This window comes from Rhinoderma darwinii, chromosome 2, assembly GCF_050947455.1.
Source record: "Rhinoderma darwinii isolate aRhiDar2 chromosome 2, aRhiDar2.hap1, whole genome shotgun sequence".
Taxonomy (NCBI): domain Eukaryota; kingdom Metazoa; phylum Chordata; class Amphibia; order Anura; family Rhinodermatidae; genus Rhinoderma; species Rhinoderma darwinii.
In genome coordinates, this window is record NC_134688.1 from 204,660,003 (window position 1) to 204,684,739 (window position 24,737).

Here is a 24,737-nt window from a genome sequence, read left to right on the forward strand (position 1 = left end):
AGGCCCTGAAAGCCACTTCACAACTGAACTGGCCCGTGTAAAAATAGGCTTTTGAAATTTTCTTGAAAATGTGAGAAATTGCTGCTAAAGTTCTAAGCCTCGTAACGTCCTAGAAAAATAAAAGGATGTTCAAAAAAACGATGCCAATCTAAAGTAGACATATGGAGGATGTTAATTAGCAACAATTTTGTGTGGTATAACTGCCTGTCTTACAAGCAGATACATTTAAATTTAGAAAAATTCTAATTTTTGCAATTTTTCGCAAAATTTGGGTGTCAGGAAGGTCAAAATTGACCAAAAAGGGAAGGGGTTAATATACCTGTTATAATTTGCTGCCATTACATCAATTACTGCTTCCACTTCTGTGTCCAAAGGCACAGGAGTTAGTAAAACAAGTGGAGGATCAAAGGTTATCACTGTTTTTTTGCATCTACCAAACAAATGGAGAGGTATATACAAAGTATCTGGATTATCATTCAAGATTACTGGAATTTCAGCTGTGTAATTCCCTGGTCCAGCTGTGGAAAGAAAAGAAACATCAGTAAAAAAAACAAAAACAACATACTATAGCATGAAAATGGCAACATAAAATAAAAATATCCGGTCTCCCCCATACTTACCACCAGGGCAAAAGTGAACATTAATTGTACTTGTTTCTCCTGGTTCAAGCACACCTGAACATTTACTGAACTTGAAAATGCCATTCTTCAGAGTTTCTAAAGTTTGATCAAGATTTAACCTCCATGACACGGTTTGCTTTGAAATGTTGCTTAGGTCAAGTGCCTAGGAAGAGAATTGAGTATAAGGATCTAAGCACAAGATAGCACTCAGCTTTCAGTCACATATTTTTTTTTATACATTTCTATACTGTATGTGTATGAAAGAAATTATACAAAACATATCCATGTTTAAAATGTGTATATACTGTACACTTTCAATACATATATCATATCATAGCTCTCAGATGTTGACCTTTATATTGGTGGACCCTCTTGTAAATATTGACCTGACAATAAAAACTGCAGTTTTCTCCTCTGCAAGCTGTATCTCGAATTTTCCGTTTTCTCTGGGCTAGTGAGAGGAGCTTGTCTGCTATCATGTGTCCCATACACAGCACACAGAGAAGAGAACATCCTGTTCCACTATCTCTCTGTTGCACAACTTTAGAAGCAGAAGCTGCATGGAGAACATCATACAGCAGTAAGGAACAGTGTAGCTGAGACTGAAGCACTGGGATGATAAATAAGGATATGTTCACACAGAATTTTATGGCAGCCGAAAACACCACCCATTGATTTCAAGGAATTTTGACGCAGATTTTTCTGCCTGCAAAAAACTCTGGGTGAACAGGGCCTAACTCTTACCAGTAGCCTGTCTCACCTCTCTCTCTCTGCTTTTGCTGCCTCCTTCTGCTCCCCCTTACCTCTCCATAGACTTCATTGGGCAGCAGCATCAATGTCTCTACTCTCCCTTATACCTCCTCCTTCTCCTTCCTCTATTCATATACTTCTATGGGCAGCATCATCTGTGTCTCTCTCAGCTTCTGCTCCTTCCTCCTGCTCCGCTCTCCCCTCTTCATAGACTTCCATGGGTGCAGTGTCTGTGTCTCTCTCAATGCTCCTGGTCCCCCCTTCGCTCTCGATAGACTATTATGGACAGCACTGTATGTGTTTCTCTCTCTGCTCCTGCTCCCCCTTCCCTCTCCATAGTCTTCTATGGGCAGACTGTGAAGAGAAACATCCCCACTTCCTGCAGTCCGTCTCCGCTGCTCTTTAACTAGAGACGGATTTTGCTTGACAACAAGGAGTGGGGACAGCAGAGTATGTTAGAATATGTAGTCTTGTAGCGTGTGCTAAGTCCTGCCTCAAAAAGACATACAAAAGCTGCACGGCTGTCAGAACAGGGATCAGTATGTAATGAAATATTAAACTTTTTTAAAGTGATTATACATGGGATGATGCTTATGATGTTTACTTGTGTTTTGGACTTTTTTTTAACAAGATGTGAACAAAACTTAATCAGTAAAAAAATCAATTATGCTTCAATGGAGTAAACTTCACACTCGGGGCAGTTATTTGAAGCATGCTAAATCTTCAGTCAGCTCCCAAAATGACAGAGTAGTTTAAGGATTACCATGGTACTAATGAATTTCATAAAGTTTTGCTATGATCACGACAATAATACATTTATATAATTTTTTGATAGTTATCTACTTTTGCACAATAACATTTTAATTTTTCTGTCGACATAGCTTTATTAGGGCTTGTATTTCGAGGGACAAATTGTACTTTTCATTGGTACTATTTTGGGGTACATATGACTTTTTGATTTATTTTTATTGAACTTTATATTTCATTTTTGGAAGGTATTTTTTAGTTACTTTTTACTGCGATCACCACGTGTCAGAAATAATACGATCATTTTATAGTATGGTTCGTTACTTATGCAATTTTATATATTTTTTAATATTTATTTTTCTATAATAAAAGCAATTTGTTAGTTTTTTTGTTATTTGTCTGTACTTGCATTTTTTGTATTGCAGTGTATTATGCATTATTGAAGTTTTACTGACAGGCCACCTTTAAGGCCCTGTAAATCACTTCCGATGGGCTTTTTGTGAGATCCCCCTTTCGCTATAAAACCACTTAGGTGCCGCAGTCTAAGGGGTTAAATGGCCGGGATCGGAGTTGAAACTGATACCGGCTGTTGCAGCAGTAGGTTTTGTTGACACTATATATTCTAAACCTGTGCCAGTTAAAGTGAATGCCATCCTTGAATATCATTTAGTTTTTTTCTCCAAAATTTGTTGATAAATTTCTTAAAATATATTTATAGAAGTCAGAACACAGTTTTTCTGATACAGATCCCCTGCATAGACATACAGTAAATTTATAACAAAGCAGCTACCGCCGCAGCTACTAGAGGGAACTTAGAAGCTTACTGTTAATAAAACAGTATTAAGTAAGCTCCCTAAAGTGGTGACTGTTGGCAGCCTTAACGTTCTGTTTAAATATAGGTCTTTGTAGTGGATTTGAAGCTCTGTATCAGATAAATAGAGCTCTGACCTCTATAAAAGAATATTAGGAAATTCTTCAGCAAAGAATTTTGGACCTAAAAACGACGTGATGATAAAAGGAGGATATTCACTTTAATGCATAAAACGGCATCTTTACCATTTAATAGGAGCTCTTCAATGCGTACAAAATATATACAATATTCATATCTTAGCAAGAATAAAATAGTAACATTTTTGGGATTATTTCCCTCTGGATATAGACCAATATATCTGTGGCTTGTGATTACCATATGAATAGGACCTAATATAGCTTTTGGGAACTCTTCTTAATTTATCATATTCTCTCACTTACAAGGAGCCTGGACTTCTAATCAATTTTTTTTTTTACGTGTTGCACGTGAGAGTCTTACCTGTGAGCATAAAGCGTCATCTGTAATGCCCAGATCATACACTCCAGACAGTATTTCGAATGCAATGTGGGTAGTGGAGAATCTGAGCAGCTGCTGCAAAACTGTGAAAAGGCATCATAACTGAGATAACTATAATTTTAAGACATGCATTTAAGGGGTTTTGATGTGTTTATGTAAATAAAGCTTAACTATATTGTATAATAAAAAGTAAAACTTTCTAAAATAATTTGTGTTTTAATTCCTTACCAATTTCAATAACTCTGCTTGCTGTCAGCTAATGGAAATATTCACTATTAAGAGGCTGAAAACCCAAACAAGCCTAAAAGTCTTAACAGGTGAGAGTTTGCTATATTTGTATCGTGTCTAGGCAATCCTCTGTGAGCTAAATACATCAGCAGCAGAAAAAATCTACCGTCCTCGTAATTTGCCAAAGAATATCTGTGTAGGTAAGCTGAAATTCACACCACGTTTGCTAAATGTATTACCAGACATATTCAACTGTATGTCTATGTCTGCCACTGACTGCTTTACGTATACCACATGGTATAATTGTTTTTTATTTTTATACAGTTGTATTGAAAACGGAGGTTAAGGGATTCTGATGTATACCGGCCAAATGTATCCCAAAAGGACATTCTATTAGCACATGTTTGGCCATTAAAGTCTAAGGGTATGTCGCGTATAGGTTGGGAAACTTTTCCAAGGTATACGCCATGTTAATTTATCCTAAAATTTTGGATCACAGAGACCAGGCTGTTGAGCTCACAAAAAATTGCCTCCAGATAAAGAAAGGAATGGTTCCAAAAAGCTGAGACCTGTGAGTATTTGAAAGACAATGTAAATGAGAAAGATTTATACAATGATTACGCTTTAACCTGCAAACCCCCTTTAATAAGTATCTGTCTAAAAATGCTTGTTTCCATATTTCATGCTTGGACCAATCATTTAACAACAAAATAATAACTATATATTGTACTCATATGGGATATTTTATTCACAAATCTGACATTTCTGATAAATGGCTCAAGGACAATCTAAAAGTAAGATAAGGCTAAGTTCACACTAGCGTTAGTATACTTTTACCTCTCTTCCGTCAGAGGAAGAGAATAGGGAGAGGCAGTGGGAAAAGGGAGGATCCTGGGAAGCGCTGCTGCGTGGCTGTTGGTGGAATTCAGCGATGGTAGATGATGTGATATAAAGAAATATATGTTTATTATAAAACAGTAATGGCTACGCGTTTCAACGCTGTACCAGCGTCTTCCTCAGGCCGTTAAAATTACATACAAAAAGGAGCTACTTATATATCAACGGAAATTTGAGTACACAGGAAGGAAAAGCGGCCAAAGGGGGGAAAGGTCAAAGAGTGACTATGACGTCATGAGTAACATCTGTGTCGGAAAATTCTTTTAAAAACAAATTGATTCCTACAAAAATCTGAAAGAAAGGGAGACCATCCATATTACCTTATAAAAATTAACACACATGCAATTATAAAAATACAATTATAAAAATACAAAGTGCGTCTGTCAAACGAGGTTTGAAAGGATCAGCGGGGGGGGATCAGTAGAACTCACATTTGAAACACGTAGCCATTACTGTTTTATAATAAACATATATTTCTTTATATCACTTCGTCTACCATCGCTGAATTCCACCAACAGCCACGCAGCAGCGCCTCACAGGATCCTCCCTTTTCCCACTGCCTCTCCCTATTCTAACAAGCGGTGACCATTTGGTTTACCGGTTTGGATCCTGGCAGAAGCATACGTGGATTCTTTTCATTACCTTATCCAAGCACTACCTGGGTGAGCATAATAGACCACAATCAATATTTCACCCAAACCTCATTGACCTGCACTATGTGGCGCCGTGCTTTTTGCTTTTCTGTTCATCAGAGGAAGAGAGGGTCGATACATTAAACAGAAAGCAAAGGTTCCATTGGAATTACCATTGATTTCAATGGTAATTCTTTTGTTTCAGTTGCTTTCCGTTTGTCTACATTCGCTAGGTTTCCGTTTTTTCTTTATGGAAACAAAAGTTCTGAAGACTGAATTTTTGCTTCTGTCAAGAAAGACGGAAACCTAGCGAACGGAGACAAAAGGAAAGCAACTGAAACAAAACAATTACCATTGAAATCAATGGTAATTCTAACGGAACCTTTGCTTTCCGTTTAATCTTTCAATCATCTTTTCCTCTGACGGAAGAGAGTTAAACGTATACTAACGCTAGTGTGAACTTAGCCATAGCGACTTAATTGAAATGAGAATATAATGTAATATAACTTTGGTAAAAGATGATCTTTAACTTGTTAATGGACATACTTTACTTCACAATCATTCATTTGGCAGCTGCATATTTCTATGAAATGTTGTATGTAAGCTGCATATTTTCTCCCTTTTACATCATTTGTGTTAATGTACATTTTCTCTACATATTATACAGAGAGGATGGGTTCCTACTGATGTGGAGCTAGAGAGGTGTACTGTCTGCCCTGACCAATCAGATGTCCCCCTCCCCACTCACAGTATAAGTCTTAACAGGCTGAGGCAGAGAGACTGTATCAGGTCCGCCATCCTCGCTCCCTAACTACTGACACAGACAGTGAGAGAGAGATACAGCTGCAGCTTCCTCCTCCTCCTCACGGTCTATCTCCTAATTCTTATTGTTTTATACTAGATGGATAAATTGGAAGACTGAGGAGGTTCATGGACATTTACAGACTCTTTCTGGGTATGTTCACACGGAAAGTTCTGCCAGGTCCGTTTTTTTTAAGTGGTTTTGCAACACGCGTTTTTTGACGAGTTTTTGCTGCGATTTTTGACACGGTTTTTGCCGTGTTTTTGTAAGGCGTTCTATTTACCTATTTCTTCAACAGACAAAGGTAAAAACCGCAAGTGCTTTTTTCTGAAAAACACGTCAAAAATCGCAGCAAAAAAAGTGTTTATTTCAGTCTCCCATTGATTTCGATGGGGTTTTTGAGGCGGAAAACACATCAAGATAGGGCATCTCGCTTCTTTTTCCTGCGAGCGTTTTTTTCTTGCTCGAGGGGAAAAAACGGCACCACCAATTTCGGCAGTTTTTTGCCGCAGTTTTTGCTGCAGTTTCTATGGCAAAAAAACAGTGTGAACAGGACAACAACAGGCTGCTAAAAGGAGGTAACTTTCCGTTAGGCCCTGTTCACCCTGAGTTTTTTGGACACGTTTATTAACGTGGAAACCAAGTTGGAAAACGCACCAAGAAATTACCGAAAACGGCTCCCATTAATTTCAATGGGAGGCGGAGGGGTTTTTTCCCAGCTCGCGGGAAAAAGAAGCGACATGCCCTATCTTGGGGCGTTTATGTCTCTGACGTCCCATTGACATCAATGGGAGGCAGAGAAAGTGTTTTTCGTGGCGTATTTGCCTCAATTGCCGCGGGAAAAAAAAAACACCGCAAAAAACGGCACGCAGGCAGATCAAAATCTGTCTCAAAATTCCAGCCAGAATTTTGAGGCAGAATTTTCTGCCTGCAAAAAAACTCAGTGTGAACAGGGCCTTAGGAGGGTTCATTACAAAGTTCTATGTAGGCACATGTACTACTGATTTTTGCAAAAAAAAACAACAAACTGTGGAATGCTTTTAAAACTAAAGCATAAAGTGGAAAAATAAATACAAAATAACAAAATATGACATGCAGGCTTTCCTTTATGAGTTGGGTCCTTTTAGAGCCCCATGAACTACACTAGTAAGAGAATCACAGGCTGTGATATCATTTAGGCTACATCACTAACAACTTTCCTGAAGTACCCAGAATCCCTAAACTCCTAAATGGCAACTCTGCGTAGTTGAAGGGGTTATCCGGGATGAATTTTTTTATTTTTATTAGGGACTGGAAATTAAATAAATAAACCAAAAAAGCAATACTTATCAATCCTATCCCCCAGGGATCCAGCGCTGTCGCTTCAGCAGCACTCAGCATAGCATGTAACCGCTGTAGCCAATGGCGGATCATCATATGGGCGTTTCGGGCGGCCGCCCGGGGCCCGAGACACTCAGGGGGCCCGAGACACTCAGGGGGCCCATTGCTGCCCGAACTGCACATAATCGTAAAAACTATGCAGCGCTAACTCACTGCAGAGAGAAGGTGCAGGCAGAACAATTCGGGGCGGGCTTAGCCGGGATAGTGAAAGTTACCTCTCTAAATAAATGTGCTCCGAATTGAAGGCTAAAGGACCTTTGATGACGTCGTGCCCATGTGACCCCCGCCCACCAATCAGGTCAGTCTATCACAGTGAATGAGCAGAATATCTGCAGGGAAGAAGGCCCGCCCACCAGTCAAGTTTTTACACAGCGCTCCAGGCTGGTGAGTACTTTTCCAAACCCCCATCCCTTCATCACTCACTCCCTCCATCTGTTCATCCCTCCCTTCATTCTTCCATAACTCACTCCCTCCCTTCATCACTGCTGTGTGTGATGCTATATACAGGGGCTGTGTGTGTGTGATGCTATATACAGGGGGATATATGTGTGATGCTATATACAGGGGGATGTGTGTGATGTTATATACAGGGGGATATGTGTGATGCTATATACAGGGGGATATGTGTGATGCTATATACAGGGGTATATGTGTGTGATGCTATATACAGGGGGATATGTGTGTGATGCTATATACAGGGGGATGTGTGTGATGCTGTATACAGGGGGATATGTGTTATGCTATATACAGGGGGATGTGTGTGATGCTATATACAGCGGGATGTGTGTGATGCTATATACAGGGGGATATGTGTGTGATGCTATATACAGGGGGATATGTGTGTGATGCTATATACAGGGGGATATGTGTGTGATGCTATATACAGGGGGATATGTGTGATGCTATATACAGGGGGATGTGTGTGTGTGATGCTATATACAGGGGGATGTGTGTGATGCTATATACAGGGGGATATGTGTGTGATGCTATATACAGGGGGATATGTGTGTGATGCTATATACAGGGGGATATGTGTGTGATGCTATATAAAGGGGGATATGTGTGTGATGCTATATACAGGGGGATATGTGTGTGATGCTATATACAGGGGATGTGTGTGTGATGCTATATACAGGGGGATGTGTGTGTGATGCTATATACAGGGGGATATGTGTGATTCTATATACAGGGGGATGTGTGTGTGACGCTATATACAGGGGGATGTGTGTGTGTGACGCTATATACAGGGGGATGTGTGTGTGTGACGCTATATACAGGGGGATGTGTGTGTGACGCTATATACAGGGGCATGTGTGTGTGACGCTATATACAGGGGGGGCTGTGTGTGTGACGCTATATACAGGGGGATGTGTGTGTGACGCTATATACAGGGGGATGTGTGTGTGACGCTATATACAGGGGGGGCTGTGTGTGTGACGCTATATACAGGGGGGGCTGTGTGTGTGACGCTATATACAGGGGGGGCTGTGTGTGTGACGCTATATACAGGGGGATGTGTGTGTGTGACGCTATATACAGGGGGATGTGTGTGTGTGACGCTATATACAGGGGGCTGTGTGTGTGACGCTATATACAGGGGCCTTTGTGCACGTGGTGCTTTACTATACAGTGTTTGACACAATTATATTCAGGGGCGCAGTGTTTGGTGCTATTATAGTTAGAGGCACAGTCTGTGGCACCATGATCATTTTGTTTTCGTTTATATGTGTAGAAATGTTGGAAAAGTGAGCAACAGAAGACATCTAAGTGGCAAATTCTGCAGAAATGGGTTATGGCCGGGAGAAGTCGTCATGAAGTCTGGACCGGATGGAGAAGAAAAGAGGAAAAAAGTTACCAGAATCTGAGGTGTCGTCACATGTGAGTCACTAGATTTATAGAGAATCTGTCACCTCTCCTGACATGATTATTATAGGAAATCCTTGTGTTTCACTAAAAGTCTTTGTGCAGTCCAGCACTGATAGACAAATGTGTGTTACCATTCCCCTTGTTAGGAGGATGTGTCCCTGCACAGTGTGATACTGTCAGCGATGGTTGGAGACTGTCAGTATGTAGGGACACAGCCCTTTGACAAGTGGAATCGTAACACCCATTTGTTAATGCTTGCACAAAAAGGTAGTGTTCGGCGGGTGAGAATGGGGGCCCAAGTTTGGGTAACAGCCCAGGGCCCATAGTCTACTTAATCCGCCACTGGCTGTAGCCAATCAGATGGCTCAGCGGTGGCGCATAATGGCAGAAATAGACCGCTTAGCCCCCATGAGCCCACTGATTGGCTGCAGCGGTCACATGCTAGGTGCATGTAAAAACAAACTGGGAGTGCCGCCAGAGCAACAGCGCTGGATCGCCGAGGGCAAGGTTTGGTAAATATTGCTTTTTTGGTTTATTTTTTTCATTTCCAAACCCTAAAAAAATGTATTTAACATCTCGGATAACCGTTTAAGCAGTGACTATATACATGGGGCTGTAATGGAGAATATATTTTTTGACACCAGATTTGCAAGAAATGGGTAAATATATTCAACGATTACTTAAGGATTTAGATTTATCGGTAGCTGATTAATGCTATAGGAAAAATAAGGATGCAATGCTCCTATGTCCTAAGGGAATATGCAATTGAGGAATACTTATGTTTTACAGGAACAGAAGAATGTGCTTAAAAAGTGGCAGAACAAAGACAGACCACATCTATATGAAATGACTTCATACTTTATATTTACCAGCACTACTTGCCTGTGTGGGCAGTCTGAGTCTATTAATAGATAAAATACAAATGTATTGACATACCAGTAGCATTTACTTTACAAGCTGGAGTGATGACATTCACCAGTTGAGGCCTTGGAACAACAATATGCTTTTCTGAATGGGTTGGGGTGACAGGAGCTGAGCTGTCAGCATCAGATAATCCACCAGTGAAGTTGATATTTACTGGAAGCTGAAAGTTATAGGCTGCCACCTGCAGTACAAAAATCCTTAGTAATATACTTGCTGCTAATACATTTATAAATAAAAAAATCACTAATAGTATACAAATTACTGGAAACTGAAAAGGAAACATGCATAGGTAACCAAGATTTCACTTAATTTACGTCAAATTCATTTATTTTGTTATAACAGACACAAGTGTGCTCCACAAATCTGCCATTAATCACATTAACCTGCAAGTACACGACAATTATTAAGTAATCAATACAGAGTACCCTGGATTACTGATAATCAAGTTGACAACAATTGCATAAGTACAAATTTAGCAGAGATGAATTACTCATTTAACGGTCTCTTCTTTTTATCTAGTTGACCCTCAGAGTTAAAGGCTGTGTCCATCTTTGTAAATTAAATTAAAAATGAAGTCCTAATTAAAAATGTGTCTACAGTTTCTATACAGGACTATTTGTTTCCATAGTAACAGACAACAACCAAAAAGCTGTGTAGTCTGATACTGCAGTTATATTGCCTTCCATCTATCCCTTACTTCTTGCTTACCTACCAAATGTATGTTAGTCAGAATTAAGGGACCAATGGAAGGAAATATGACTGCAGGATCAGATACACCAGGTTTGTTTGCTTTCTGCTACCATAAAACATATAGGTCTGTATAAGAGCTTTAGATAAAAAAATGACCTTTATTATTGAGGTTAAGATTTTTAGGCTCTTAGTTTTCCATTGTAGACGCAATGGAACAATTAATAAAAAATGGTTGCAAAGGTGGACATAGTCGTTCACATTGCAAAGGTAAATAATAATTTAGCACACTTTTGAATTTGAATTTTTCTTACAATAGACAATTAAGAATAAGCTTGGAGTCATAGCTTTGCTCTAATGCATCAGGGCTATAAAGAAACAAGACTAAAGAAAATAGATGGCAGGTAGGCACTACACAAAGATAGAAACTTAAATTATTAAAACCACGTCACCATATCCTATTGCAACATGATACTGTAACCCACTATATAAATGTATCCCTCTTCCGGCACTATAACAGCACTCGGATGTAGTACACCGTGACTACACTGCGTTCTCGCGCTGGGGCAAGGCTTAATGCATAACAGGCGGCTATACCCGCCTAATAGGGTTCAGTGCACAGGCTACCGCCCATAGTATAGCAAAATTATTGCTAAAATGTCAGAAGGAACCAGTGCTATATTATGGCCTTGAGTGAGCAGGTGAAGGACAGGAGCGTTTCTGCATGGTCAGGTGACAGTGGCAGGAGCCTCTTCGTGAGAGACAGCATGTAATTGGTGGGTGGATAGGCAGGAGCCTCCCCGCATGCAAGCATATTTTGGGTAGGCTGCAAGACAAAAGGTCACGTGAGGGCATACCCCTATATCAGGAGGAGACTGTCCTACAACTGGGTGGTGACCAGCCATTGTTGCCTGAATCAAGTTGAACCTAATTTAAGAGACTGTGCCTCTTGTGCATCATGAGAAGTGTTGTATTGCTGCCTGCTCTGGTCGTGGGTGAGTACAATAAAGACCTACGTAAAGTTACTTTGTTTTTCCACCAAATCCTGGCCTTCATTGCATCTTAGTGTGGCTACCCTGCACATCGGCCTTACACACCACCACACACGTGCCTCGCATTACAGCTAGACCAGCCTGGAATGGGCTCCCACACTTCAGGGGCCCCTTATCGGCTGCATTGTCCGCTTCTATGATATGTATGCCCTTGTAACTAACAAACACTTTTTTAAATGTTTCTTGAAATAAATATTCAAATACAATACAAAAAACACAATATTTTTTTTCCATAAAAAATGCCAGCAAGTTAACACAGTATAACAGCACAAACTGTGGCTGCCTGTGACTACTGAAGCATCTGCTATATGGGACATGCCTCATAAATCCTCATCCTCTTTTTGAAAGACATGTAATATTATTGTCTATCATCCTAAAATCTACATTCAGGCTGAGATCATGCTGCCGCCTGATTCGTTTTATTTAGTAAGAATATGAAGATCATTTTAAGACTGTCTTTGTGATTGATTGCTCGATCTTCAAACTGTGATTCTTGTATATTAAGAGGTGTCTGGCATCTTTAATCAATATCCTTGCACATTTCTTGTATGCTGGGCAATGGCTTTTAATGATGCAATCTCAGGCTGTGTATCTATACCTGCTTATATGAACATTTCAGTCTCTTGTTCTTACAGTCAGAAGATTATATTTCTTTCTTTTCTAAAACTGGAACTTTAAAGCTAGCATCATAGTTTTTGGCAGATTTTGGCCGAGTTTATTTTAGTCAAATATATACAAGAAAAATTGATCCGCTTACCACTCACTCGAAGTAAAGACGCCACATTCCATGATTATTTGGTGCACGGGCAAGAGAGCTATATCGGGAGTAGGTAGAAATCCAAGAAAAAAAATTAGAGGTCCAGCACACGATATGATATGAAAAAATACAAAACTGTTTATTTAAGTCAAAATTAAAACAAGAAATAAAAAAAACCCGGGAGAGAACGCCTACGCGTTTCAAACTTTTCAGCTATGTTTAAGAACTGAAAAGTTCGAAACGCATAGGCGTTCTCTGCCGGGATTTTTTAATTTCTTGTTTTAATTTTGACTTATAGATTTGTATTTTTTCATATCATATCGTGTGCTGGACCTCTAATTTTTTTTCCTTATTTTAGTCAAAGCCAAATGCGGATCCAAAAAGAAGGAAAGGTATAAAGAAAACACTTTCTTCTGTGTCCATTTCTGTGTTTGGCTCAAAAAACTGCGCCAAAAACTGTTAGGGTATGATCACACGGCAGCGTCCGTAACGGCTGAAATTACGGGGCTGTTTTCAGGAGAAAACATCCCCGTAATTTCAGCCGTAACGGCATGTGCAGGCACTTGAACGCCGCGTCCATTATGGACGTAATTGGCGCTGCTTTTCATTGGAGTCAATGAATAACGGCTCCAATTACGCCCCAAGAAGTGACAGGTCACTTCTTTGACGCGGGCGTCTATTTACGCGCCGTCATTTGATAGCGGAGCGTAAATATACGCCTCGTGTGAACAGACAAACGTCAGCCCATTGCTTTCAATGGGCAGATGTTTGTCAACGCTTTCAAGCCGCATTTTTCGGACGTAATTCGGGGCAAAAACGCCCAAATTACATCCGTAATTAGTGTGTGTGAACATACCCTAACATAAACTGCATCAAAACTGTGTGGCCCAGGCCTTGTCAGGGAATGAAGATGGTCCTACTTTCATAGGATATTCTATATTTATTCCACAAGACAAAAATATCTGTGTCCATTCTTTCTTTTAGTAGTTTGGCCAATTGTACCTCAGTTGCTGCGACAGAAAGCAGCAGTGTGACAGCTATATTTCAGCCATATCAGTTTTCATGCAGCTTATTTGTCACCAAGTCACCCGGAGAGCCCTTTTACCTTTCATTTACAGCTCTCTGGCAGCTGTCTCTTCCTTTTCAACGCTCTCATGAAGTGAGACATACTTGACTGAATCTATGCTTGTTATATGTTATATATTATCTGGTATCAATACCATAGCAGAATGCCTTAACCTTACTTAAAGCATAAGGTTACAAGGCTCTGTAAAAAGAAAAATTTTTTAACACGTTGAAAAATAAATTCTGTTACGTTTTTTTACAATAATCATATCAGTCAGGGAGAAACTAACTAGCGTCTCCTCTTACTTGGATTTCAACAGAAATTGATCAAGCTGGCAGCCTGGGACAGGGCTGTATAAAAGGAAAGGTTAGACATGGGATTTTAACATACCATGAACAATTTTAATTTGAATGTATTAAAATAATCTTTAACCACTTAACGCATCTGGATGTAAATCTGCGAGGACCCCAGGGCTGTTTATGGACAATGTTTAAGGCACAGCTTACTCTGCCTAACATCGGCCTATATCCCAAAAATATTTAAAGGGAATGTGTCGCGAATGAAACCTTTTTTTTTTAAACTTACTTATTTCTATTATATTTTTACGTTTTTTGCTGTATTTTTTTTTTCTTCCACACGGTGGAAAGTACCGTGTTTCCCCGAAAGTAAGACAGTGTCTTACTTTCTTTTTATCCCCAAAAGCCCCACTATGTCTTACTTTCGGGGTATGTCTTACATTGGCAAAAATTTATTATTTTTTTTTTTTTTTTTTTTCACAAACTTTATTTAACTGTTTTACATTTTTTTTTTTGTCCCACCAGGGGACTTCACTATGCGATGTGCCGATCGCATATATAATGCTTTGGTATACTTAGTATACCGAAGCATTATTGCCTGTCAGTGTAAAACTGACAGGCAACCTATTAGGTCATGCCTCCGGCATCGCCTAACAGGCAGATGCTGAAGGCAGACCTGGGGGTCTTTGTTAGACACCCGGCTGTCATGGAAACCCGACGGCGACCCGCGATTTGTTTGCGGGGGCGCCGATCGGGTGACAGAGGGAGCTCCCCCCTCTGTCAAACACATTAAATGCCGCTGTCACTATTGACAGCGGCATTTAATGGGTTAAACTGCCGGAATCGGCGCGCGCTTCGATTCCGGCAGTTGCAGCAGGAGCCAGGCTGTGTATAACAGCCGTGCTCCTGCCGCTGATCGCGTGGGTACAGTCTCAGTACCCGCGCTATCACAGGACGGATATATCCGTCCTCCGGCGCGAACTAGCAGCTGCTGAGGACGAATATATCCGTCCTTCGGCGTTAAGTGGGAGTGGAAGTGGGCAGGAGGCGGCAATACCCCCGTGTTTCCCCGAAAGTAAGACATATGTCTTACTTTCGGGGTACGGCTTATATTAGCCGACCCCCCTGAAACCCCCGATACGTCTTACAATCGGGGGTGTCTTACTATCGGGGAAACACGGTATTAAAAATTAAATAATAATTTGACATGTTTTCCTATGTTGGCCACCAGAGGGAGTACTTCCCAGAATCAAAGAAAGGTGAATAAGGCAAAGCAACCTGACTCACAGCTGCCGTAAATGTGAGAGGGAATCTCACCCCCCCCTCCTACAGGTGTGTTCAAATTACTAAGCAGTGTCCGGCTGCCATTTTGGGTGTGATTCTGCAGCTGGCAGAAACTACAGGACACACCAAAAGGCTAAGGGTATGTTCATACGCTTACTAAACAAAGGGAAAACAGCTCCTGTTTTTCAGCCATTTTTTAATCAAACTCGCATTTCGGCTGTTTTTGGAGCTGATTTTCTATAGAGTCAATGAAAAACGGCTTCAAAAACGTCCCAAGAAGTGATATGCACTTCTTTGTGGTGGGCGTCTTTTTACATGCCGTTTTTGGAAAAATCTGCCTCAAATTTCCTTTAGGAATTTTGAGGCAGATTTTGACCTGCCCGCACTCTCTTTGCCGTGTTTTTTGCTGCGTTTTTGGCTGCGGCCATTGAGCACTGAAGACAAAAAACACCACGAAAACCACTTTCTTTGCTTCCCATTGTTGTCAATGGGAGGTCAGAGATGGAAACTCCTGAAGATAGGACATGCTGCTTTTTTTTCTCGCAAGCGTTTTTTTTCGCTCGCGGGAAAAAACGCATCCGCCTCCCATGGAATTCAATAGAAGGCATTTTCAGACGTTTTTTGGCGTGGTTTCTGACACGGCTTCCGTGACAAAAACAGCTCCAAAAATACCTGTGTGAATATATCCTAAAAGTACAAAAGGAAAATGAACTGATGCAGATGATCACAAACCAAGCTAAAACATCTTTATAACAATTAGCTATACCTAATGAACAAGCGCCTGCTTTAATAATACTGGAATAACATTGTATTTGAAGCCTTAACATTTAACCTTGCGTTAATTATGTAACCAGAATTTTTCTAAAAATCATGATATAGGGACATCAGCAGGTTAAAATGCTACTTATAAATACTAATGAGACAATAACGTATAATAGTGTGTTCATTACGCCATGAGTTGATATGGTTCCCTTGGTTCATTATGGCTAAATTATAATGATTGCAATTTTGAGTGCAACACAATGTATTGTATCCTGCAACGTGAAAGGCATGACAATGTGTTGCTTAAATATTTAAGAGGTAGCCGTTGTGACTCTGAGGCTGGATGTGATAATAATGCCTTTGAACATAAGATACTTTCCCGCTGATCTTTTTTCATTTCTGTGTTATAGAAGAAGAGTCGAAGCACCATGAATGCACTAGGCATGTCTCATGGGAGCACGCAGTGATAGCTTTACAAACAGCGTGGCAGGACCACAGGAGAGATTAGTGCAGACATTTCACAGCGTATCAAAGTAATGAGAGAACAGTATGACTTGGGTAACATGAAGTACTGAAGCATTTCAGGTGCTTTTTAGAGGTCTAATGTTGCTGCTATGAATATAAAAACTCTTCATAGATATTTTATATGGAGAAACCAGGATACCAAATTTGTCACACTTCAAATAAACCCTGAGGCATACCTTGGATGTCGCTGGCCCTGGTGCAAGTGTCATACCTGTGCTTTCCACCTAACCACTAAGTATTACATATACTTTATCTGTCTAATGATGACATTTTATAAAGATTATTTAGACGTTATAAAATATTTTTATTAGTGTTTGGCAAATGCAGGATTTTTAAAAGTTTCCAACTGCGCTGATATGATGCATCTAATTTTCTGCTTGGGTCCCACTTTTAGCCACAAACATGAATTTGTGTGAATTTTTTCTGAGAAATTGCACTTTGACACAAAATTGCATGATGGTGCCTGTGTGTATAAAGTGCTGAGTGGCATTTTGATAATATGCCAGGTGTCTACTTTCAGAAAATATATACGTAGGTATGGGGGGTATGTATGATTCTTTATTTTGTCATTTAGGTTTTAGGCTCTGTTCACAGCTGCGTCGGAGGTTTCGTTAGGGGCCTCCGTTGCAGATCCGGCAGGGTTTACCAGGGTTTACCGGCGACAATAGCGTAGCATGCTGCGCTATTGTGTCTGGTAAAATCACAGACACTCCGACGGAAAGCCAAAGGAACCCTTAAAGTCAATAGGTTCCGTCGCCAACCGGCAGTGTCCATTGGTATTCCCTTGTACTGCTCCGCTGACGGAGCAGAACAACAGAATTGCACTACGCAGATGTGAATCTGGCCTTATTTGTACATGTGAAAAATGTTAAAATTGTCCTAGCTACCAGAGGTGAAAAATGTCCCAAAACCCATGGCAGCAATAAAGGGTAATAATCCCTAAAGGACATAAAAAGAGGTGTTGTCCATAGAGAATAACCTTTTAAAGTTTAGTAAAAGTAAGGTTTTATAAAATATGCATTTGTTATTAACTTCTCACATTTTGTTCTTTGATCTGATGCATCTACAATTATTATACTGTCTTGTGTGTGGATATTTACTACAATATAGCCCTCGGCTCCTTACTTTCCACAACCTCATTTGATTATATATAAACTAATTAGTGAGACATTAGACATACTGAAAGCAAGTCTGTAATTGCTTGCGGATATTAATTAATGACAGATCCAGCAATGTGTTCAGGAAGGTGATTTCTGGCTAAAACAAATTAAAAGAGATAACAGAAAATAGATAATATCTTATGGCACTGCATTTATTTCTCTGGCAAATCCTGTTGACCACAAATGATAGAGTAAATGTAATTAACCAACACTTTCTTTATAACGTTTTACTGTTATTACAATGTAATTAAGAAGCGATACAAAAGAAGCAAAACGTAGGTCACACATCCTCACAGAAGCAATGAAAACATAATATGATGGGATATCACTGTGCACATGGTACAATATTGCAGCGCTTATTATCCCCAAAGTCACATTGAAACTTAATATAAATTGCTTTGAAGCTTGAAAGACGGTGGACTGTCACTACTTGCCTAAAAATTTGGTACCTTCAGACTGCAGCAATTGGCCTACTGTAGATATCTAGACTCCAGGTATGTGGCCAAATTGGAGTAATGGCCCTTTTACACGTGCCAACTATCGGGCAAACCCTCGTTCCCGAACATTGTGTAAACAGGGCAATGTTCAGCCAAAGAATGTACAAACGGTCGTTCATTGGCCGATAGTATGGTTTATGCAGCCTAAAATATTATCGTTATAGGCAGCACATCTCACTATTGCGCAAACCCTCGTTCCCGATCAATGCAAATGATGATCGCATCGTTTTAAAGAACTGAAATATTATCTTTGTCGGCAGCACATCTCCCTGTGTAAACAGGGAGACATGCTGCCGACATGATAGAAATGTATGAGGACGACCAATCGTAGTAATGAGCTCTTGTCACCATACATGTGAATGGAGTAAACGAACGCCGATCAACGAGCTGTCTCGTTGATCGGCGCTCGTTTACACGGCCAACTTTGGGCCATGTAAGAGGACCCTGACACCCTATTGTGCAGGAACATCTCTTCTTAACTTATCTCAAAGTCATACCACACTGAACATAAACAATGGTGTTAAATGCTTGTGTCTATTTTCCATATATTCATAGTTAGAGGAGCCTAATCAGCTGAGATATGGGGTGAACCCAGGAGATATGCTTTACTATGCCTGCATAACTAACATGGAAGACGCAGGGAATTTCTCCCAATAAACAGTTACTTGTTTGACCAGGAAGAAAAATCCCAAGGGAATTCAGACCTCAGCTGCTTCCTGGACCCATGTGAGTATGACAGTATTAAATATTATATTAATTTAAAAACTTACTTCCTTAGGACTGAAATGAAGTGCACATTTAAGAGCCTCATTCTCTTCTAAATCCAAAGTATATAGATGAGGATATAGTGGGTCAACTTCAACTGCTAAAAAAGAAAAAAGCAGAATAAGTAATATAACCAATACATATAACAGACTTCTATGTATATTAACATAAACATGACACCATGGTAAAGTCATCTGATCATTCTGTATTAATCTTGTTAAATAGGGGCTCCTCTGAACCAATGAGAAGCTGTGACTTGTGTCTTATGATTGGTGAGGTGCCACTGCACCAAGATTTACTATTTAGTCCATTCCTAGACACCTTTCCCTGACGTTGAGTGTCTTCGATGCTGATCATTGCCTAACAACTGTTGTTGAACGTCTTCTAGTCACCACTGTTTCTTGCCAGTTTATAAATATTTAGTTTAGTTTAGAAATGACTGTCAACTCCATAAATGTTTTCTGTCCTTATACCATGATTTATCCACCAGATAGTAGTAGTCAAACTTTAAAATGCCCTGCCAGAAGAGGCAGTAATAGCAAATACTATAACAAAATGTAAAAAGTTCTTTACATCGATTCCATGTCTAATGGCATAACCGTTAATCTCATGACTAATAGTATGTATCATGCCCCTTTTTAGTTAATAAGAGTACCTGGAAAGGATCTGCCAGACACAGCTTCTGTGTCGACGCCCGTGGGTAATCAGTCTGCACCTGCTCCTAAGTCTGAGAGAGTGACACGATCTTCTACCAGTCAGGCTGGGAGGCTGAGGAGTGGGAGAGCCCATCACAGCCTGGCCAGACAGAGCTAGCTCCCGCCCTCTGTCTATTTATACCTGCATTTCCTGCTCCTCTTTTGCCTGTGATTCTTTTCTGTTTCCTGGCTCTGCTGCTCCTGCTATGATTATTGACCTTGCTTAATTTTTGACCCTGGCTTTACTGACTACGCTCCTGCTCTGCGATTTGTACCTCGTGCACTTCTGGTTTGACTCGGCTCGTTCACTACTCTTGTTACTCACTGTGTTGCCGTGGGCAACTGCCCCATTTCCCTTAGCTTCTGTGTACCCTTGTCTGTTTGTCTGTCGTGCACTTATTGAGCGTAGGGACCGTCGCCCAGTTGTACGCCGTCGCCTAGGACGGGCCGTTGCAAGTAGGCAGGGACTGAGTGGCGGGTAGATTAGGGCTCACCTGTCTGTCTCCCTACCCCGTAATTACAGTACCTGCATCTTCTTTGAATGTTAAGGAAAAATCTTCATATTTCGAAAGGTCAAATTCTACTCTTGCACGAGCCATGCCTTTATTCTGAAGCATAAACTGTATAGCTTGAGAAGAGTTAACATACACACCAGGAAAAAGGATTGAGCTCTGAAAGGCAAAAACACAGTACACAAAAATAAAAACTTAGAGAACAGACCTAATGATGTATTCACGTTTGCTGGTTTGTGAACACAACCTAATAGTGTTCCTGTAGTAAATTGTAGAAAACATTTAAAATGTCTCTTTAATCTTTCTCCAAAGGTTAAAAAAATAATCACACCGTTTTTTTTATGACTTGAAAAGGTTATTTGCACTATAAAATATGTTTGCTATTATTAGAACTAATTTAAATGAAATGGAAAATAAAACATATATGTTTATAGAAGTCCCAGATAACTTGTACTTCTTCAATATGTAAAACAATATGTTTTTATTAAAAGAATGCTTTTGATGAATTCAACAATTTACTATTTACATGTGTTTAAAAGAAGACTCAAAATATGTATTTTACATCCAAGTGTTTGCCATATGCAATCTACAGAGAGGGCCCATACGTAGTTGCCCTTACTGAATATTATTGCAATTTGTTGCCATGTTATAGATAAAACCTATGTTTTATATTAACGGAATATATTTGTTAGGAAAACACCTGCTCCCCTAAGGTCGCTATGACGACTTCTCTAGCTTCGGGGCAGTTCCTCCTTTGCCTTGAGCCTATCTCTTTTCCCTGTCCGTCTGCCAATCAGCTGTGGGGTTGTATTCATGCCTGTCTTTTCCACCTGTCCTTTGCTTGTGAATTTTCCTCCTTTGGTTTCTGATCAAGCTTCTGACATCACCTGCACTTCTGATTCTGGACCTCATGTACATTGACCTCGGCTTGTCTCCCGTTTACTCTCTGCTTACCGATTTTGATTATCCGCTCCTGGCCGGTTTTGACCCTTTGCTATTCCTGATATCCTCTTGCCTTCTGTTTTTAACTTTCAGTTACCCTCTGGCTGTTTGGTTTCCAGCTCAAGTTTGCCTGCATTTTACCTCTCGTCCCAGACTGTACTCTGCTAAGACAACCTGGGTTCTGAGCAGCAAAGTCCATCTAACCTTGGGGTTGGCTCTGGCGAACACCTCAGAGTAGCCTTAGACGCTGTTGATCAGAGTGGTTGCGGATTTTGGGTTGCGCTTTACGTGCACACTCTCTCCCGGCAGACTGCAGCAGCCTTGAGGTAATCGCTAACATTCCAATATTTGGATGATTTGGCTAATAGTGATGTAATTAGTATTGATACATAAGTTACTGTCTCAAGTGTACTATAAATATATAGAAAGCCTCAGAACATAGCATTTTGGGTTACTCTTAGAAATGGATTTAGTAAAAGCTAGATTAACTGGGTTATCCGGTTCTTTAAAATCGATGGCCATCAATATTAAACAAATAATATTGGACATTGTTAGTTTGCAGCTCTCTTAATATCATTTGTTCAATTCATTATGTAATGCCCACCAGCTCTTTTGTATATGTGAGTTGTAATACCAGCCGCTACTAAAAGTACAGACCTGTGCAGTACGGAGCTGTGTAAACATAGCAACATACAAAAAACAATAGTTTGTGAGGCTGAAAAAAAGACATAAGTCCATCCAATTCAGAAAAAAATGAATATTGAAAGACTGTTTGAATAAGAGAGTATACGGCCAGGAACACACACACTTTTTGTGGCAGTTTTTGGTTCCGTTTTTTAAGCCGAAGTCAGAGGTGGATCCAAAAGAAAGGAAATGTATAAAGAAAAGACTGATGCATCGCCTTTCTTTTATGTGTTTGGCTCAAAAAACTCAGACAAAAACTGCCACACAAACTGCATCAAAACTGTGTGAGTGATCCTGGCCTAAACGTTACTTTAAACAAACCCTTTACGTAATACGATCCTGCAGTATTGGGTCACTCCCTTCCATCTGCCCACTCTTCTACTGTCCGTAGGTTAGTAAAAAGAAGGGGATAATTGTGTGGAGTAACACATGATTGCAGGTTCAGACAACACACAGACTTGTTTGTAGTCTGTAACCATGGAGACAAATAGATCTGCATATGAACTATAGACACAACATTGCAGAATATTTTTTATTAACCCCTTTGAGCACCCGGACGTGCCATTATGTCCGGGTGCGGGGGGTGATGTTTGGAGCACACTCACGCTCTAAGCGCGCTCCATATGCTGCGGGTTCTGGCTGTTTAACCTCTCAAATGCTGCGGTCAATTGCGACTGCAGCCGCTGAGGCGTTGAAAAGAGGGGGGCGGCACCTTCCGACAGCTCATCACCCCCCCCTGAGGGATAACGGTTGTTATGGCAGCCCAGGGGCCTAATTAAGGCCCCCAGGACTGCCTTCACTCTGCCTCTGTTAAGCCCTACCTGTAAAAATGCCGATATACTGCAATACATTGGCATTGCAGTATATTGTACCAGTGATCGCTGGCTCAAGTCCCCTAGGGGGGCTAAGAAAGTGTGTAAAAAAAAGTTAAAAAAGTTTTTCGTAGTGAAAAAAAATAATAATATTAAAAGTTAAAAAAAAACCTTTTCCCCCTAAAGTAATGTAAAAAATAAAAAAGTAAACAAAATTGGTATCGCTGCGTCCATAAAAGTCTGAACTATTACAATATAGCATTTATTTAACGCGCACGGTGAACGCCGTAAAAAAAATGTAAAACGCCAAAATCGCTGTTTTTTCGTCAACTTAGCTCTAACATTTTTTTTATAAAAAGTGATCAAAAGCTCTGCGTACCAAAAAATGGTACGGATAAAAACTACAGCTCGTCCTGCAAAAAATAAGCCCTCACACCACTCAATCGGGGGAAAAATAAAAAAGTTATGGCTCTCAGAATGTGGCGACACAAAACATTATTTTTTTTTAGCAAAAAGTTTATTATCAATAAAAGTAGTAAAATATAAATAAAACCTATATAAATTTGGTATCACCGTAATTGTATTGAGCCACAGAATAAAGATAAGTTGTTGTTTTTACTGCACGGTAAAAGCCGTAAAAACGAAACCTAAAAAACAATTGAGGAATTGCAGTTTTTTCCAACATCCAATCTCTGCAAAGATTATTTTTTTCAGTTTCCTAGTACACTATATGGAACTATAAATGGTACCAAAAGACACTACAATGCCTCCCGAAAAAAATAAGCCACTCTATTGACGGAAAAAAATAAAAAATAAAAGAGTGAAAAACGAGTGAAATAAAAGAGTGAAAAACGAAAATAAAAAAATGGATTTGTCCCGAAGGGGTTAAATCTAATTAGTATCTATCTATCTATCTATCTATCTATCTATCTATCTATCTATCTATCTATCTATCTATCTATCTATCTATCTATCTATCTATCTCAAATATAAGACCATCTGAGCATAATAGCCAGTTTGGCTTGGGGCTTAGTATTTCATCTTGAGCATTACCCTTGTAACCTGACATGTTATTTAGATGTTAATAATGCTGTTCTACAAATGTGGTCTTTTCAGAACGCACAATACTTTACTAGTGAATACCCGGGGTTATCCATGAGGAACAGACACAATTTCAGCTGAATTCCTTTGAACAGCAAATTATGTACAAATGCATTTATTTCTCTAGAGGAGTCGGTGTGAAATGCGCTTCATCATGTGACTTATTTCTTTTAAACACTTGTTTTGGTACAATACACACATTATTCGTTGATCAAACTGTAAGATATGTCTGATGGGATTTTAGTTAACATCCAGCACATGTCACAATAAATTGTAGTAAATCTGCAACTCACAACAGAAATGTCTACTTCGGGTGGCACGACCGAGCCTCCAACTCTCAAATCTAGAGTCTTTGAATTACGCACTGATACCTGAGAGGGAAGAATACATACAAATAAATGCATGTTGCAATATAACAGAAAGCAAATGAAAACATATGTAATGACCAGGGGCGTAACTAGGAAAGACTGGGCCCCATAGCAAACTTTTGACTGGGGCCCCCCCTCCCCTGGGTGTCACACAACCCCCCCCCCCCCTTGTAGATAGTGCCTTTTTTACACCCCCCCTTTAGATAACGCCATACAGCCCCCATGTAGATAACGCCATACAGCCCCCTCTGTAGATAACGCCATACAGCCCCCTCTGTAGATAGCGCCATACAGTCCCCCCTGTAGATATCTACAAAGGGGGCTGTATGGCATTATCTACAGAGGGGGTTGTATGGCGCCATCTACAGAGGGGCTGTATGGCGTTATCTACAGGGGGGACTGTATGGCGCTATCTACAGGGGGGCTGTATGGCGTTATCTACAGGGGGGCTGTATGGCACTATCTACAGTGGGGGCTGTATGGCGTTATTCACAGGGGGCTGTATGGCGCTATCCACAGGGGGACTGTATGGCGCTATCCACAGGGGGGCTGTATGGCGTTCTCTACAGGGGGGCTGTATGGCATAATCCACAGGGGGG

General features: G+C 40.2%; 1 protein-coding gene across 2 annotated transcripts in view; it reads right to left on the reverse strand.

Moving 5' to 3' along the window:
• Positions 1 to 24,737, reverse strand: part of CFAP47 (cilia and flagella associated protein 47) — a 546,843-nt gene that overhangs the window by 436,666 nt on the left and 85,440 nt on the right. For both annotated transcript variants that reach the window (XM_075852746.1, XM_075852745.1), the window contains 7 exons: positions 24,064 to 24,141; positions 20,246 to 20,390; positions 19,030 to 19,124; positions 10,186 to 10,354; positions 3,427 to 3,527; positions 621 to 783; positions 320 to 518 (listed from right to left, as the gene is read on the reverse strand). In XM_075852746.1, coding sequence (XP_075708861.1) covers positions 320 to 518; positions 621 to 783; positions 3,427 to 3,527; positions 10,186 to 10,354; positions 19,030 to 19,124; positions 20,246 to 20,390; positions 24,064 to 24,141 — 950 coding nt within the window. The remainder of the gene's footprint in view (positions 1 to 319; positions 519 to 620; positions 784 to 3,426; positions 3,528 to 10,185; positions 10,355 to 19,029; positions 19,125 to 20,245; positions 20,391 to 24,063; positions 24,142 to 24,737) is intronic.